We start from the raw sequence: 20,311 nt of genomic DNA, 5'->3' as shown, positions 1-20,311 counted from the left end.
AACTACCTGCTCTAAATCCTCCTTGTTCTTCGTCTTCAGACGATTGATAATCTTCCTCTATCAGGTCCCGTAGTATTCGACCGTATAGTCGACTCATTGAGCTTGTGACCGATATCCCTCTATAGTTTTTACAATTTCTCCTGTCACCTTTTTTATATATTGGGGTCATATATGCTGTTTTCCATTCATCTGGTGTTGGATGTCCATTAATATATTCGTTAAATATACGTCACAATATTTTATTTTTTAAAATAAATAAGATTCAAAGGAGAAGGATCAACAAGTAAATGGCCTAAATGATAAAGTCAATATCTCTTTAATAAAAAATACGAGCAATATCGTACATCCAACAGGTTACGTTTACGTCATAATTTATTTGTTAGGTTGTTGCTCGACAGTGAAAAACAAACTGAAACGGAACTTGAATCAAATATAATTTCGAAAAGCTTTTACTAAGGGAACTGACCAATGTAAAAGGTTGACATGATATTGTAACATTGATAAAAATGCTCTTTTTGTCTTTTATTCAAGTGGTTATTACCTAAATAAAGTTAAATTGCTTTCATAGAAGTAATCTACAAAGGTTTTTTGTATATAATGAATTTCGTACATTAGGGAAAATATTAGAAGTTATTGTCGCGGAAGCAATTGTCTCGGAAAAAGGAAAACATTAGTAACTGTTATGGGTATACTTATTGAAAAAAATAAAAACGAAGTGGTAGTATGGATACAAAGTGCTTTTAGAAATTCTTTTTAGAGGATACGAGAATATTGGAACAAAGGAAAAACATTTTAAGTGTAATCGGAGGCTTTCACGGTCAAGGTTAGAATTAAATAATAATCTGAATTTGGACTATGTATTTTTTTGAGGACTCGTATGTAAGTCGATATCAACGTTTTACTATCCATCTTCAGGAGCAGGAGAAAGCTATTGAATATGGTAATAAGTGCTTAACATAACCAAGAGTGAATGACAATATAAATAGAGAAGAAGGTTTCTTCGAATCTCCCGTTTGGGACTCAATTCTGCACTGACCGTCAGACTAATAGACGCGACACATGGTAACAATAATACCCACCATCTAGGCCAGCAGCTAGAGTATAAAGTAGACCAAAGCATACGATATAGTTTGGAAAATACCCTATTGCTTAAAGAATGGATTAAAACCATTGAAATACGAAAGGGGACCAGAAAGTGACAGAAAGAATCCAATTTCTATTTAGGAAAGGAAAAATTGTAAACCGCAACTAATAACAGTAGTCACCGAGGCAAAAATAGACTTCAATATTAGATATAAAAAAGCCCATGATACAGTTTGGAAAAAAGCCCTAACTGATATCACACTACAAGTTAACATATGCGACGTATTTTTGAATAACGGAACTTTTCAAAGATGTCCAAAAGTTGTCTAGGATGCAAGCAGTTGCAGATGCAAACCCACCTAGAAAAAACATCAAACTACACAAACAAATGGAAAATCAAATTTAAGGCAGAGAAGACCTATTTTAATATCTTCAGCCAACAAGTTCAACTAATAAAAGAATAATGGATGAGCGGGAACAGGATCCAATCAGAAAAAGTCGTCAAATACCTAGGAGTGGTGAAGGGGTTGATCCGACCATGTATATTTACGACCAGCCCTCTATCGAAGGCTAAGACAATTCACTACTAGGCCTACATTACAGCAATTATATTGAATGAAGTATTAATATGGAATTTCATGGTAGAAACCAACTTATGACATTATTACTCAATTCTCAATACTCAAAACGCAATACAAAATTTGTGGCTAAAATCGATGGATAAATATAATTCGAATGGCCTTATGTCCAACTTTTACATCGTCACATTCGATAATATGTAATAATTTCTGAAGTCGTTAAGTAAATGTTTTATTGGTAGCTAATAAGTAAATTCGACGGAACTTCAAACAATGATTTCTGTATGATGTGAATATTCTAATTAGACTACGTGCTAAAAAGCGTTCAACCCCAATTTATAATCTCACAAATACCGCGCCAATTCATCACAAAGCCCATTACCTTGTAATTTGCAACTTTTTACTCTGTACAAGTATTTTCCGGACTAGGAAATTTTTCAATAATATAGATTCCACTACAATTATATACAGGGAAATTAGGAAGTTACGATTAATGTGAGATTAAAAATTAAGTAAAATTAATTAATATAACAGGTACTTATCTTTCAATAGCTGTCACACATTGACATAGAAAGTGACATAGAAATCTGAACACTCAATATAAATTATTTCATTTATTAAAGACATGTCAAGTACTCAATAAATATTTTTTAGTTAAAACTCGTAATGTCGATAAAACTCTTACATTGTTAATAATAAAAACTTTACTAATGTATTATTACATTTTGTTTTTCAGGATGGTGCCATGTTGAAGGTGAAAACGGGGAATCAGAAGAAACTTCCCGGTTTCCAAGCTCAGTTAGTTTGTTTAACTCCATGGAACAATGGAGAACCTCCTAGTCATATTACAGCTTTAACAATTAACAGTTCATATGGACTGTAAGTACTTTTATTTACATAACATTTAAATACAAACTATTATTTAGGTTTTTCCTTTTGAAATATTTGAAGCTGCCGTAGTATTTTGAACAACAAAAATTTTCCGACACAAGTGTAAACTTTCATGGACTGGTCTGGAAAATATTACATACGATGCAAGGATTTAGTTTCACCGAATCTAATAAGACATTTTAAAACAGTTCTATTTACGAGTAGATATGCTATATACGTTCTGGCGCATCCCCTAAATCGTAATCCCTTCCTGGTCGTAAATGTCAAACGGCTTAACTTAGAATGCAGTATGTGTCATGTGTATTGGGGCATGCCAAAAGGGCATTACATTATATCTTCATTGTTATTGGTCCGATCGTGACGTAAGAGGGTTCGTTGGAAAGAGGATTGGACTTAGATGAATTTTTAATAGAAAAACAAACATGGCGGCATTGCCAAAGTGGTATTGTATGTTATCTTCGCTGTTATTGATCCGATTTTGACGTTTGGGGTGTAATGTAACCACGTATGCCGTTGTGGCACCATCCACTGATATACACGTGTCTGCTGTGGTAGGTCCACCGTTAGACATAGACCTTCAGCAGCATGATTGTTGGTTTTGAAAAGGCAAAAAGGCAATGTATGTACCGTTTGGCATGTGAACTACATGACAGTTCTCATCCAGTGTGCTGCTGATCGGAAATGGTATGATAGGATGCCAAAGCGGCTTTATACGTAGCATTTTCTTACAACGGACATCACAACGTAATTTTTCCTTTAAAATCTTTTAATTTGAGGGGTCACACGATAAAATTTTAAAACTCGCTTAATTTTGCACCAAGTGCTGCGTTACACTAGTAGTGTAACGCAGCCAGCAGATGTCGCTGCTAGCGTACCTGGCTGTTATTTTGGTTATAATGACCAAATACTAGACTGCATTTCATTTTAGTTGAATTGCTGATGGGATCGATGGTTTTTGCTTTTTCGAAATCTATTTTGTGCTCGAAAAAGCAAAAACCATCGCCCCCATCCGCTCCTTAAAATCGAGAATCGTTCGTGAAGCTATCGAAATCGAAAAACGGCCTAACAGCTTGAACACGCGCGATGACGCGAAACGATTGCCGGCAACATGGCGACCCCTGCTTCAGCGACCTCCCGCCCACACCGCTCAGGTCACGTCAGTTTAGACCACAGAGACCTCAGAGCCGAGAGACAGTTCTTGCAATACAGAACACGATACTGGTACGTCTCGAGTGAGGGAGTAAGCAGATTGAGACTCCGAATCGTATCACTCTTGATAATGGCTCCAAAATGGGTGCTGAAACGTCGAGTAATAAATTCTCAACGTGGTTCTTCCCGAGAACTAAGTAATTTTCATTCATCTGACCGCGGAAATTTATCCGAACATTAGATAGATATTAGATTATATATATATATATATATATATATATATATATATATATATATATATATATATATATATAATTTTTCTCTCCTGGTAATTTTCAAATCACTATAAAAATCAATAGATCAATCGTAAATATATAAAAAGAAGGTTTTTAGGATCACTTAACCATTTTAAATTTTATTGAATTTCAGGATGGCTTACGGTAATGAAGCCGGCATTGTGATAATAGATATAGAACAAAAAGTGTGTCTTCTTAACGTTGGTAGCCCCGATTTATACGGTGCTCAAGATCCCTACTCTCGGGTGCCGAGGAGCCCAAAAAAAAATCAAATACCCACCGAGGCGCTCCCCATCAACCCAGAGAGGGACGATAGACAACCCAGAAGCCCCAGTATAGACCAGGTCAGTAATAGTTTTCTGAATTTCGTTTTCGATTTAAAGTCACTACTTTTTTTATAAGCATGTTGATTTTTCAACATATATTTTCTTGGTATTATGATTTGTTTAATATTTATTTCTGTTTTTTCATATAATCAGCCTCAAGTCGATCATTTAGGACGTTAGGCTCTTGACAGGATTAGCTAATTTGGATATGCTGTGGGAAGACTGTTTCTTATCGAATTTATACAATCGACATTTTTTAGATTTTAGGATTTGCTATAGGCAAGCTTTTGCTGCGTAAGCTACTCCATAACAAGGCTCAAGTACAAATCTAACTTAGTAGCTATAAAAATTTTAGAGGATACCGAGAAATCGTCTTGACGGTTACAGATTAAGCACTAATGACAAAACAACTTTTAATCGGTTATATCTTGGAAATACTTTCTTTAAAGTCCAAATTCTACATACTATCTATTTTTAAAATCATGAAATAACTAGTAAACTAATTCATTTTGTATAATTAATAGTTAGATATGGATACTGATTAATATACCTATGACCTAACTTCATCTATTTACTATATGTCAGATATAATATGACCATATTTTATATATTTTATATGACCCTACAAACAGCCTGCTTCTGCTAACAATTATTGGCAAATTTTTGTATATGATTACCATTGTTTATAATAACTTTACATCGTATATTCCGTGTTGGGTTCTGGAATTTAAGGGATACAAAATACTATTTGGTAATCATCTACAGATTTGTTGCTGATAAGAGTTCATGGTAGCTTTGCTGCCGTAAATATAATCCATTTAGCAAAACCGCGATGTTCTTGTAGATTAAGGCTAATGACTCTTCGGCATAGGTGTATAAGATATAAGTAAATAAATGAATAAATCTATAAAATTCAAGATTCGCTTGTTAAATATCTGAAACCGGTGCTTCTTTATGGTTACGAGATGTGTAAGATCACAAATACAAATGGTGTGTTGACTAAGTATGATCTTAAACCACCAATGTATATTGCAACGAGCATATATAAACGAGTATGATGAAAAACTGCAAAAAAAAGTAAAGCTAAAGGTGTATCAGATGTCGCTATTGCGTCCATAACGAAGCCATGTTATTGTTGCTTCTAATAAGACAAAGAAGATTATTTTTCACATTAAGAACGGCTATGAATAACTATTCTGATGAGACTTATTAAGTCGAAATACGTATCAATAGATACATAGACGCTTTGGACGTGAAATCAAATCTTTTCTGTCTTCTTCATTCTAAAGGTGTAATTCAGAGGGGTGTCTTAAATTGGAATCCTCAAGGATGCAGAAATAGATGTTGACGAAGAAGAACTCTTTGAAAGTAGTGGCTAAAGGAGTAGCAAAATGTTGGACATAGTTGTTACAAGGGTGGATATTGGTCCAGAGAGAATTAAAGTTTTGACACGCTGTGTAGGAAGAAAGTGGGATATAAATTACGGTAAGATTGTGATATTACTACACAATATTGCTATTTCTATATCACTATGGTTCTTACGCGAGTATATATAACGAATATATATATATATATATATATATATATATATATATATATATATATATATATTATAATTAAACCTAGAGCTAAGTTTAATACTATTACAAAATTAATATTAAACTTAACAGTCTTTCGGGTTGAACCGCACCGTTTATTATTACGCCGAGCTTTCGACATTCGACATCCTCTTTGATGTGTTCTTCCGGGCTTCCGAGTCTCAGATCACTAACCAATGCATTCCTGTTCGGCGCAATGATGATCGACGCGATTCAACTCGGAAGACTGTTGAATTTAATATTATTTCTTGTAAATAGTATTAACGTTAGCTCTAGGTTTAATTGTACTAACCGCTGAAATCTTTTGGAACATATATATAATCAAATCTTATACGAGCCGAAAGCTTTTGCTGCAATTTTTACTTACATAACATAAATTTCTAGAAAGTACTGAAGATTTTGAGTAAAAAATATGCAATCATAATTTATTTTTAAGATATAACCCTTTAGAAGATTTTATAAATGTCATCTTAGCAATCTTTAGTGTAGAATTCGTTTTATATAGAAATAAAATTAAACTGAAAGTTGATAAAATCTAACAATGCTATTTTAAAAATTCTTTGTACCGATCAAACATAGTATTTATTTTATACAAAAACATATAAATATTCTATGGGACTGCTTTATTTAGTAATGATTGACCATATTATTTCCTACAGTGTACTGAAATGTAAGTGCAGTATACTAAGAGAAGTAGATACACGAGAAATATATTATCTTTCCATAATTTGTACTGAGTGACAAAAAAGGTAAACACCTAGGTAGGTTTATCAGAATTATTTTTTACATATCGACTTATATGAACATCATGAACAACAAATGAAAATATTTTCAGGTTTATCTGTTGTGGTGGCTGCCTTATAATTGTTTAGTGAAAAATAAGCATTCAGTTTTATGAATTTACCGTTTTCAGTTAAATTTTAAATTTCGTGTAGCTGATTAAGAAGCCTTTTTATGTTGCTATAAAAATTTTTATGTTGTCACAGTCTTTGATAGGCGCCGAATTGTCTTCTAGGAAGACCAACAGCCTTACGCAGTATACTGCAGTGTGGACTTAGAAAGGCCGAGGATACCGAGCGAGGGGTTCTGGATGTCAGAGAGGGACCACAGAGCGAAAAGATCGCCTATTAAGACTTCTTGTTCTAAGAGACAGATTCAATAGTACTCGAGCCATCGCAACTCAGTGGTTTAAAGATCATGGAAGGATGATTGGTATGCATACGGTATATCGAAAATTACGACAGTTTGCACTTTTTTCTTAGCGCTCATATTGGGTGCTATCTCTCACAGCTGAACAGCGCTATGACCGTTTGCTCTGGTGTCGAGAAAGAATTCTATCTGACCGGAATTTTTGAATCAGGTGGTCTTTAGTGAATCCTGCTTCTGTCTGGGGATGCCTGATGCTCGTGACAGAATGAGAAATTGGCGCGACATGGTGAAAGACATGTGGTGATCCACAATTTGACAGAGAGCGGCACGGTCACCACACCTTGCGAGTTATGGTATGCACCACTAATTTTTATCAGAGGCAGTATGATAGCCCGACGCTATATTCAGGAAGTAGTGGACCTCATCTTATTCTATACGTAAACCTCATCCAAAACCCGATTTTTCAACAAGACAATGAATGCCGCATGTTGCCAGAGAATTGCTAGCCTTCATGAATCAACAGCACATCAACCATTTACTTTGGCCACCAATTGAACATATCGGGGACATGATAGGTCGCTGGCTCTTAAATTTGCAAAACCTTCCACAGACTTTAGCAGCTCTTACTTACGAAGTTGCAGTAGCCTGGAGTGAGATACCCCAAATAGAATATCGATCACTGCATCAGAACGATGCCTAGGCGTGTTAATAAGTGTATAAGAAATCGTGGATCCTCAACACATTATTGAACCAGCTTCTGCAGTAAGTTAACGAATCAAGCTGAACATTTAATCATTTTACTAGTAAGGTACACTGAACATTTATACCAATAATTATTAAAATCGGATAAATATTTGTAAATATTTACCTTTTTTGTCACTCAGTATAATATCTTCTTCACATTTTAAATTAACAGATTGTGAAGAGTATACTTTTATTTTGGTAAATGCGATTTTGTTAATAAACAAATTAATGCTATTACATGTTACATAAATAGAATTACGGGTAGTAAAATGTGAGCTACGATTAAACATAAATATCATTATCGTGAATAATTAGAATTACTAATCTGTACACTTAGTAATCATTGGTACAAAAAACACTGACAAATGATACATTATTTTCGCATTTGTTAGGTCATGAGCTAAAATTGTTTGTTCTTAACGTCATACATACAAGTATCGCAGGCATTATCAAAGGCTGTGCTGTAGCGAACGTAAGGTCTGACGTCTGAGGGTCAGAGCTGCCGCAGTGCCATTGATAATGTCTGCCAGACAAAACGTCACAGATAACTAATTTCAAATCACGATGTAGTCAGCAATTTGTATATTATAATTTATAATGTCAATAGTCTGACATCGATAGTTCTTGCGCCATTATTGGAGTCTAATGTTCTTTTCTTAAAGTAAACTAGACTAGGTATGTTATTAGATTCAAGCTAAATTGTATATGTTGCTACATACGTTATGATAAACAGAAAAAATCAGTTATTTTATTTGTTAATTTTAATTTTAAAAAAGTTTAAGTTTTGTGACCTTCAACATATTAAGTATTTGATAATTAGTTTTATAGTACATATGCTAAGTACGCTATTAAGAATCACATAGATATCAGAGTACACTGCAAACAAGAACTAAACATTCGTGATACGGATTTGAGTTTTCATAACGGTGCTGTTAACCATGATAAACTGGTTATTTAAGATATTAAGCTTCAAAATATAATTAGCCAGCATTAGTTCGGAGTTTTTTCCCTACTTGTAAAGTATATCTATTATAACAATTCGACATTAGCAACAGGTATCAGCAGTTATTCCAGTTTTCGTGTTTGTGTATGTGTTTCCTGTATTCCACTGTACAAACCCGTTATCCACTACGCATACATAAAATCAAACTTACTCGAGAGTAATCATTGTAAAGTTTGTAACACAATCAGCGACCTATACGACATTTTGTTTGAACTCTGAAAATATGCACTGCTCCAAGAAATTAACGCACCATCTACAAAAACAAAACAAGGGATTCATTGGTGTTTTAAATTTAATTGTATTCATTTTTGTATTAAATGTACCATGTACACTCGCGATCATAAAATCCGGGTCACCTTGAAAATTTCAAGTTTTTGGAATATTTTTGCCTCTGGTGCAGTAATAATCTTTTTTTAGGCTAACGTATTTTTTATTTGTCATCAATGTTTGTTTTGAAACAATAAAAAACGGTTTTTTATTGTTTTTATTGAAAAAGCAGAAAACAAACCAAATTGTTGATAAAACAGGCATACGAAAAAAATGGAAAATACAAAACGTGGTAAAATGTCAGTGAAATTTCAATGACTAATATCGTGTATTGCCTCCCCTTGCTCTAATAACCTCTTGCAGTCGACGGGGCATACTCTCAATTTTTCTCCGGATTACATGTTGTGGTATGTTATTCCACTCTCTCACTAACAGATCCTTAAGCTCCTGCCCGTTGTTAGGAGGAGATGTTAGGGGTTGAATACGCTTTTTCAAATCGTCCCAGATATGTTCGATGGGATTCAGGTCCGGAGACCTAGCTGGCCAGGGTAACCTCGTAATTCCAACCTCGTCCAAGTATTGCATACTGATCGTGGCAACGTGCGTTCGCACGTTGTTCTGCATAAAAACGACGTTTTCTCCAAGCCTTGCCATGGTATGCATAACATGTTCTTTCAGAATCTCCGTAATGTCCCTTCGTGCAGTTAAGGACCCATTTTCGATGAACGGTAATTCTGTGCGGAAGTCGAGAGATACACCTCACCAAGCCATGACCGAGCCTCCACCAAATGGCATTCTTGGAGCAATGCAAGCTTGTGAAAATCATTCACCGGTTCTCCTCCAAACTCTTATACGTCCATCGGATCCAGTTAGGCAGAAACGGGATTCGTCTGAGAATAACTCTTTGCTCCAATCGTTAATTCCCAAATGCGCATATTGTCAAGCAAAAGTAAGTCGTGCAACTCGATGCGCCAGGCGAAGTGGCGGTCCTGTAGCCATTACCCGGGAAGATAGTCCAAAAGAACTAAATCTTCTCCTGACTGTTGCAACGCTAACATTGCGATTTGTTACTTCCTGTAGACGATTTCGATGCATAATCGCAGTTGAGGTCCGGTTTCGTAAAGCCTGAAACACAAGAAAACGGTCATCTCGTACCGTGGTCATTCTTCTTCGTCCAGAGCCAGATCGTCTGGATGGCAAACCCTTCTCCTGAAAGCGTTGAAGCACTCGTTGAACCGTAGAAAGGCTTACGCCAACAGTTCTTGCGACTTGTCGTTGAGTGTGACCGTCTTTCACAAGCGCAACAATTTGTGCCGTTTCAACAACAGTCAAGGGTATTTTTGGCAAAAAATAAACAATAATAACCACTAATAATGGCACTAATAAACACTAATGGTGGCAATAATAAACGTTTGTTCGTTGCGTTTGAACAGAAAGTCGAAGCACAAATGAGACATTTAAAACAAGCTGCAGTTACAGGTACCGTTCATTTTGGAAAGTGTGCGCTTTCCCGCGAAATCGGCACTATTGAAATTCTTTGTTGCAAAGGAAACCGCTAAGTCGACAACAATTCCCAGAAACATGCATTAGTTTGTATTTGTGTTATTATTATTTACGATAAAGCTCGTTAAAAATGAATAATTATCGGTGACTTTCAAGGTGACCCGGATTTTATGATCGCTAGTGTATTTGGAATGTGTTTATCAGATTACTTGTACTGTTTTTTGTTTCAACCGGATTCTAAGGAGGATCACAAAACAAAGGTGCTGCAAATTTGTTAATGTCGGTAAGATTTTAGTGTCGTTTTTAAGTCGTTGTGTGAACTAGCTGTTTGTTACTAACATTTTGCAATTTTTTAAATCAAAATGCAACGCGAATCGAGAAATTTGACGGATGAAGAGTGTGCTCAAATAGTGGTTTTGCACGAAAAAATTTGGAGTTACAGATATTTAGGGGAACGGATCGGCGTACACCATACATCGGTCTAACGAATGATGGAACGGTACAGAGAGACCAGTACTCCAGGCACCCAGAACAAGGTCGACATCGTGTAACAACGCCTTTTCAAGACCGTTTTTTATTTACGACTTCACATCTTAATACAACGATTTGTAACTACCAGAACCTTGAAGAAAATCCCAACTTGAAGATATTCATAATGTTTGAATCAGCTGTGAAACTGTTAGACAACATCTCAAGGAAGGTAATTTGGTAAATTGTATACGTGCCAGATGATTAGTCTTTACCGCAACTTATCGTAGAGCACGTTTAGAAGTTACGACACCATGTCCATTGGTTGAAGGCTGATTGGAATAGAGTGCTGTTTACAGATGAGAGTAGATTAGGTATGTCTTTAAAATTTTGATAGGCGTATTCGCGTGTATCGACGTCAGAACGAACGGTATGCACAGTGTAACATGCAAGGAACGACGTTATTCAGTGGAGAGTCGGTTATGGTCTGGGGTGGCGTTTCTTACGAGTCGTACAGACTTGGTGGTGTTCAATAACGGTACCATTAACGCTCACCGATATATCGGCGACGTTCTTCATGACCATGTTGTGTTATGAAGATGGTTAGCAACAACATCACCAAATCTGCTTGTTTTACAAAGTAAAGTAAGACGGAATAAAATGAGTTTCATTCCAGTTAATATTTTCATGTTGTATGGTAAGTTTTAAAGTGGTACGGTCATTTCTTGGGGTAGTGTAGAACAGAATCCAATGAATTGTTCGAAGAAAACTTCCGAAATTAAACATCGAAAGCAGATATAACAGAAGAAGGACACAGTTCGAATTTTGACGCCATTTGCTTTATTTGAACTGTCTGGTAAGTCAACTAATAACACTTTAAATTTTTAATTTAAGATCTTCCATTAAAACTGCCAAGAAAACGGTTTAAACAAGATAATATACGTCGACGTTTTCCTTTATAAAAATGGTTTGTTTAATTTGTGACGGTCGTGAATTTTAGTAAGCAGGCCGTATAATTTATGGGATATTTACGTCTGGAGTTATCATGAAATCTATAGTTTATTGTATAACATTAAATGTACAATACAAGTATCGAATTTGAAGAGATTTATACTCAGACAGTGTTATGTGCCCTTGATATTAAACTAATATGGCGTAATGCGAATTATCACATGACATCCAACTAATATGGCGTAATAAAGTAGAATTATTGTTTAACGTTAAAATTCGTTTATAAATATCCTTAAATATTTTTTGAAGTGATTTTAAATTGACTTTTGTGGTTTCAAGACTATTAACAAGTGTATTTCTTTGATCTTGAAAACAGACCATATGTGTTAGCCATTTTGAAAATGAGAATTTAAAAGACTATACTGTAACCTTTTAAAGTAAATAAGTAATTAGAATATATAATTAATTTGGATCATATTATAATCCAGTAATAAAAATATTGAAGCGAAATATGTAAATAAATACCAAATGCTTTCCCAAACATTTTCCCCCTCTAAAAACGACTGTTGTTAAGAACAGCTATAAAGGATGGACATGAAGAGATAGATATAATAATACAGAACGAAGTAAGAATAAAATATGGATTAAAAATAAGCCGTGGGCATATTTTGACCACCGGATATTGTTGGATGCTATCTGAAACTGTGCTCAGATTAACAATGCGTTCATTGCTGTCAGTTAAGAAGAATAGGGTCGAATCAGTAAATTTTTTCAACCTACTCAACTAGGAAGACTGTGTTAAGGAATACCGTTGGCCCCCTTTTCCTATAAGAATTCCGTGGGATGTGAAAACAAGAAGAAGAACAGCGTCGAAATCTCGGCGTGGCATTGCATTTCAGAAGAAGAAAGTCTTCGACGACAGCCGGGGAGTAATGATATTTCGACGAGCTTCACGGTAGGAAAATGCCAGTTTGGGGTGAAACTGTGGAGATATTAAAACACGAATAGCATAATCAGAGGGGTTTTGATTAGAAGGCAAATAATGCCAAAAAGAGCGTGGTATCAATTCTTGTATGTGTCTATGTGATAAAATTGGAAATTTGTGGGTAGAAAAATTAAGTCGAGTGAGCGCAATCGCCGAATCCGACCAAACATGAATATTGAACGAGACTCTTTGACAAAAGTGACTAGATCAGTCAGCAATACGGCTGCCAAGAGCTTCGATCTTGCGACAGTTGTTCTTTTGTAGAGAAGACACTAAAAATTTAGCGCATACAAGTATAGTTATCTGTTGTATCTGTTCAGATGTTTCATCCCAAGATACATTGGATTAAAAATTGGAAATTGGAAAAAGTATGTCACAATATCTGAGCCAAAGCCTTGAAATAAACGGGGATGGTTGCTGGCGCATTTGTCTAGCTGAAACCATGGAGCTTTACAAGCTGAATGAGCGGCTACTGCAGAGAGCGAGTAAATAAAAGAGAATCCCTTCCTAATAGACCGTTATCAGGACAAAGTTTATTCTAAATTTTTAAATTTCCGTTCTAAATTTGAGGTAAAAGAGAATGTAGCAGCAGTCAAGACATATATTTTTATACCGTACATATTTGGTATTTTTGCATATAAACCTTGAACCCACAGCGCCCTCTAAAGGCTTCTAATTTTTCATGACGGTACTAGATTTTTGTTTTGATACAGGGCAGCGATAACCGCTGATACGTATTTCGACCTCTTTAGGTCTCGTCAGAACGGTATAGTCACTGCTCTGAACCAAAACAAAAATCTCTCCCGTCCTAGACAATAGTTATCAAAATAACTATATACGGACGTAACTACGCCATCTAAAAACAAAAAGAGAAATCAAACGATTTCTGCCTAGCGAAACCGAATTCAAATTTTTACCACTGTGTTTCCTAAAATTGGCGAAGCAAACAGCGGGATAAATTACTCGGCAAGGGAATCTAAAATTGCATTTCACATGCCGTTCATCCTGGTCAAAATTCGTCTAAAAACAAAAAGAGAAATCAAACTAGATGGCGTAGTTACGTCCGTATATAGTTATTTTGATAACTATTGTCTAGGACGGGAGAGATTTTTGTTTTGGTTCAGAGCAGTGACTATACCGTTCTGATGAGACCTAAAGAGGTCGAAATACGTATCAGCGGTTGTCGCTGCCCTGTATCAAAACAAAAATCTAGTACCGTCATTATGTTTTATTACTTACTTCGTTTGGAGTACCAGAAACTGAATTCACTACGAATTTTGACCAGGATGAACGGCATGTGGAATGCAATTTTAGATTCCCTTGCCGAGTAATTTATCCAGCTGTTTGCTTCGCAAATTTTAGGAAACATAGTGGTAAAAATTTGAATTCGGTTTCGCGAGGCAGAAATCGTTTGATTTCTCTTTTTGTTTTTAGTTGAAATCTTCAAACAAGGTTCAGCTGGGAACTAGTTTATCTATTGTTTGTTTCTCTGCACGAGGTTGTTTATAATCAAAACGAATAAATGCGAATAAAAATTTGAATCACTCGCATGACATTTTAAACATGTAAAATTTATCAATTGTATTAAAATCTATAAAACTGATAAATATAAATAAAATTGCGCTATTTAATTTTAAAAATACAGCCTATTGTACCACTTTTTTATTTACTTAAACTAACATTTATTATCAATTGGATTTATGTAACAAAATAGCATTTACCACAATAAAAAAGATATGCATGGTCAATCATATTCCAAATATTACATATTGATCTGATATTTTCTCTGTTTACTTATACCTGTTATTTTTCCATAATTGTATATACTTTGACTTGAGTTGCTAGAGTGCGCATCAAATAACCAGTGTACAAACAAACTTTAAGTGTTTGGTTTTATAATAACATACCGAAGTAATGGCATTCTTACTCACCACTATTTTTTGTAACTAGAGAACACATTCAATGCACAGTTCTTGAAAATATGCTAAGTACATTAACAAAATCAGGTAGGTAGTTGTAGACATAGACGAGGCGAGTCACTAATGCTTGTAATATTTTTAATAAGAAGGATTACTTAAATCAATTCTAAATAATTATAATAAAATTTAATAAAATGAACCAAAAGCATATGTTTTGCATTCATTTTTTTTTGTGTTGTGTGTTTAGTACAGTGCAAATTTACAATTTGAATATGCTAACCTACACACACTAGACTCATTCACGATTTACCCAAATCATATTTTCTGTCCTTGCCTTTGCTGCTATTAGGGCTACGTGTTCTATCCACTAATAGTTTGTACCTATTCCTCAATGCAGTCTATAACTATCTCTCGGGGTTTATTTTTATTATAGCCTTTGTAGTTTCATGTCTTCAATGATTATTGTCTTTGGTTAATATTTCTAATATTCCATTACTTATTTTATTTCTCAATTACCTGGTATGTTTTTCTAAACACTGATTGTTTCTGTAATATTGTTCTCCAATTTACACATGTTTTAAAGTCTTTAAAAGGACTTACACTGTCAAAGTGAAAACCTTTCTTTATACTATAGTACCACAATTGTAGTGAGTGACTCCAATGTACACTTTTGCGAGTCTAAGAGGAAAGAAAATCGACGAGTCATAGACGTATGGTTATTATTAAAAAAATAATCAGGATTTTGGAATGAACTGATTGTCATAAAAATTATTTTCTTATTTTATAAATGCCTGCGATGAAGAAAACCAATCCCTATTAAGTATGTTTTTTGGGAAAAACCCTATATCTACCCAACTTTATTTACCTAAATAAAAACTCAGACTAGATTATATATAATCTAGTCTGAGTCATCTATGTCATCTTCAGATTCATCAGTAGTATCTTGATCTAGACCCGCAACAGCTGGTTCCATGGTAATTTTAATGAAGTTATCAAAGTTCCACATATTCTGCTCTTATCTCACTACATGCTTAATACATTTTATCCACGACTGTGAGGTCACATTGCTGACAGCACTATTAAGCAGATTTTTTACATCATTTAGTTTGATAGTAACATTGTTCCTTGCTACTTCATTTTTTTGATTGAGCACATAAAAGTTCCATCGGGTTTAACTCACACTCGTATGGCGGCAACCAAACTACAATTACGCCTCATTCTCGCGCCATTTCATCTACTACATATTTATTATATTTATTTTTATGACGCCGTGCTTTATGATAAATATAGTAACCCGATTTTCAAAATTGGTTCCTTAAATTTAATATTTTTTTAGTAAGCCAATCTGCAATCTCGGCTTTTCTTCATTTAGTGGTTAATAACTGTGCTACACGCCGGCAGTGGTATGGAGCGTTATTTATAACAATAACAGATCCTGGTTAGATTTTTAACAGAATATCTGAAAACCATTTTTCATAATAATCTGCATCCATTCCCTTCCCTCATGGTAATCTTAGTCATTTTAGAAACAAATGCATTTAAACCTCCTTTAACAAATCGTGAGTCGCTACCAATAAGCCGTTTTGCCTTTCCAGATGGGACTTTTAAACCTTTAGACAAACCAAGGAAAGCTATTGTTTGTTTTTCACCTCTGTATCTGTATAATACGATTTTTTTTCTATGTTATCGAAATTCTGCTACTACATTTCTAGTACTTCATACACATTTCCGATGATACTTTTTTCTTCGCGTGCAAATTGTGACGTTTTTTTTTTATACACAGTTCACTATTACTACTGCCAATCATTTTTATTATTCGTTACCAAATTAAATTAAACAAATTAGTCACAATTCACAAAAGGTAAACGTGAAAACGCCTTCCACTAATAACACTACAAACAATTCTATTCTCTGCTTTATGAAACCCCTGTCAGTGCGCTTATCAAACTGACTTACAGATAGCATATCCACAATAAAAGAACTACCCGAACAATGGCGTTGTTGCCAGTTACATCGCCTTAATCTACGACGAAATTGTTTATCTCGGAAATTATATACCGTTAGTGAAAGATATAGACTAGAACATTGCAGATAGCTTCAAGATAAATCATACATACTGACAACGTTACATTTTCCCCATAACCCAAATCTTTACTAACACATTTGAACACTTTAAAAATAAAGCAGTCAAAGTATTTTATATAAAATGAGATCTCTTCTATCTGAACGTATATTCTTTGAACAGTGAGAAGAAGAAGATTTTTTTCAATTTTTAAGAGATTAAACAGATTCTGCAATAATCCACAATTTTTTTTATTAAATAATAATTAAATTTTCTTCTTTTGTCGAAACAAAAATATTTTTTTCTAAAGGGCAAACGTCTACACCCAGGGAGTCACACTCAGCTTTATACTGTTCAATCTGGATCTGGAAAAAGTAATACGTATGTCACAAATGACAATGTAGTCTGGAGAAGACGATACAACTTTGAACTTTATAGAATATACCAGGAACCTGATATCGTAAAACATATTAAGATAGGACGTCTGAGGTGGATCGGGCATGTAATGCGGATGGAATAAAAGGACCCAGCTAGAAAAATGCTCCTTGATATACCCATTGGTCAGAGAGAGTAAGACCCAGAACCAGGTTCCTTGATAACATCGATGAAGACATGAGAAATATGGGAATACGTGGTGCGGAAAAAGGCGATGGATAGAGACGACTGGAGAGAAATTCTTGAGGAGTCTGTAACCCACGCAGGGTTGTAAGGCCAGAATAATGATGAAACGTCCAATTTTACTCTCCTATTAAAAAACATTAAAACATGAGTCACTCACTACGATTCTGATACTTTACTGTCGATCAAGTAGATATAGTCCGGGTTCTATGGGCGCACTGTCTAGGAAGAAATATTTTCATTCTATATTTTTGCACAATCTTACTTGACATAGTTCCCTTATAACAAAAGTCCATGTTGTCCAAAGAAAGTGATGGTCAAAAATTGTTTAAACAATTTTTTTTAACAAATTGTCAAATTCAATTTTTTTTTTCGGAACAATGTTTCTTAAGTTAACTGGTTCATTCTGAACAAAAAAGGTGTGTAGTAACTTTTCTCTAAAATTGATCGTTTTCGATCGAATTTTTTTTAAAGCCAATTTTTTGTTTTGTTTGGCGTTGTAAAAATCTCTAGGTGAAGTTTGATATCTTTCCAAAATATCATTGATGTTATTTTTAAAATATGATTTCTACTTTTCGTCTGTATAAATATTTTAGTTTGTGGCCCACTCCAGCTTTTATTAATATAATTTTGTATTTTCCCACATAATTCCTTTTTGATATGTATTAAATCTACAACCCTATTGTATCAAAATAAGTTCGTTGGGAATAAGTTCGTTACCATGTAACTTTACAGTAGCTTTGTTAAACGTTTTAATAAATTTTAGAATATCTTAAAGAGCTTCAAAGTAAACATTTATCTCAGTAATATAGTGACTCGTCTCGATTGCAAAATACAAACTAATTGTAAAAAGTACTGAATTAGAAAAAAAGATGCATATTTAGAATTTTGTAATAAATTATAACTGATAACTACCCCCAACAATATCTTAGATATTTCAAGTTGTTACGCTTGGTTTACTTTTGTTAATTAATTTTTGCAGCCATTTGTAAAAAAACTATTCAGAACATTGTTAAAAGATATTGTAAATAGTTTTTTATTAACTGTTTCTTCCCACAGCATCGTTGGCACTAAAGTCAGTCGAGTATTGGTAATTATATATATACGCTAAAGCAAAAGAAACAGCGTAGCAACTACATTTACCTTTTTGCTATATTTTTGCAAATAAGTTGCTAAGTAACCTCAGCTTTATATACCCAATTTTGTGCATGATTTAGATGGGAAGATCCCCAGAAAGCCCATTTTCCTTTGCCCTTTGCCCCATACCCGTCGAGCAAGCTTGCGAGGCGCTGGAAGATGAGAAAGTCGAAAAAGCTTTGCCTATTCCGCAAACACGCAGAAAATCATCGACGTGGAAAGGGTTTAACTTGAAGCGGCAGCTGTCCAAAGTCGATATCAAAATAAAGAATCCTCTAAAAGAGAAAAGAGGAAGTATTTTTTACAATGATGTTACCTCGATGCAAGATGTAATCGACAATCTCGAAGAGACTGAAACCTCACCAGAATCGGACGAAAATACTATTATAGACAATCAAATAGCTTTACCTATTAAAGAGGACCAAAACGCACATAGCAGTACCAATATAATTCATAATGAAGACAATGAGTTCAACGAATTATCCCCAGAGGAAGAACCAGAAGTACCATTTTTAGTAGGATCAGTAGGTAGTACCATGGAATACCAAAGAGCTAGAGCAGCAACTATTTCAAGGCCAGACAATCTAGAACTAGGCGCTGAAGACGGCTATCCTATACGACCACCCAGAAATAAGAAGAAACAACTAGACAAAAGGGACCAACGTTTATTATCTGTGCCTAATATAAAATTCCAAAGAGCGGACGCTCAAAATTATAGAGATCTAAGAGAAAAAGAAGAGGTTAATGCTGTCAGTCCTCAAGCTACATTCACCGGAAATCTAATGCGGCGTTTCAGTAAGTTTTAACTCTAACCTGAGACCTTTTTTTATACCTTGTTTTCCCATAGTCCGAGCTTCCTGTTATAACGTCTGAACAGTCATATGGTTACCATTTTTATAACAAAATACGTCTTCTCCGTATAATAGTTTTGTATTAAATGTTAGCACAAAGTGATCCTACATTTTGAATCATAAATTTTTGATTAATCTGATAAATACCGTTGTCTAAAATCTAAAATAACAGCTACTTACCGTGATTATAATCGTATCAATAACATTCCAAGGTCAAAGGAACGTTAAGGACTTTTTGTGTAAAAATAAATTATTGAAATTGTGGATCAACTGAATTGAAGATCAACATTTTTAACAAAAAACAACAGATATTACTTTTCACTTTAATACAAATTTGAAGTCGGTGTTCTGGAAGTTCGCGGCTTGCGACTTGCGACCTCACATAACAACTGTCAGCAGAATGTTCTGAACGAATTGTCGATTGAAAATAAAACGCTTTTAAATATACGGTCTTCAAAGTCTGCTTACAATAACAATAACATGATAAAACAACATGTTTAATAATTATTCCACTAAGATCACCTTTACGGTATCGACCTAATTTCAATCCGCATCGTAAGTAAATAATTAAAATTTAAACTCCATTACGAATTATTAAATGTTTGTTTCCCTGATCTAACAAAATATCTTAGCGTTAAAACACTAAATATGTAACATTAAACTATCATATGCCAGTAGTGCCGATATATGTACATTGTCTGCAAAAGGCAATTATTGTACGCTCCTCGGTTAA

The 20,311-nt window shown here is 34.6% G+C and overlaps 1 protein-coding gene across 1 annotated transcript in view; it reads left to right on the top strand.

Moving 5' to 3' along the window:
* Tomosyn (syntaxin-binding protein tomosyn) overlaps nt 1-20,311 on the top strand; it is a 660,678-nt gene that overhangs the window by 505,491 nt on the left and 134,876 nt on the right. Inside the window, exons 11-13 of the mRNA XM_072530470.1 lie at nt 2,398-2,540; nt 4,131-4,341; nt 18,808-19,522. Coding sequence (XP_072386571.1) covers nt 2,398-2,540; nt 4,131-4,341; nt 18,808-19,522 — 1,069 coding nt within the window. The remainder of the gene's footprint in view (nt 1-2,397; nt 2,541-4,130; nt 4,342-18,807; nt 19,523-20,311) is intronic.

The sequence above is a fragment of the Diabrotica undecimpunctata genome, chromosome 4, assembly GCF_040954645.1.
Source record: "Diabrotica undecimpunctata isolate CICGRU chromosome 4, icDiaUnde3, whole genome shotgun sequence".
NCBI classification, from domain to species: domain Eukaryota; kingdom Metazoa; phylum Arthropoda; class Insecta; order Coleoptera; family Chrysomelidae; genus Diabrotica; species Diabrotica undecimpunctata.
Note: the sequence above shows the minus strand (reverse complement) of the source record. Positions and strands in the feature narration are given on the sequence as shown.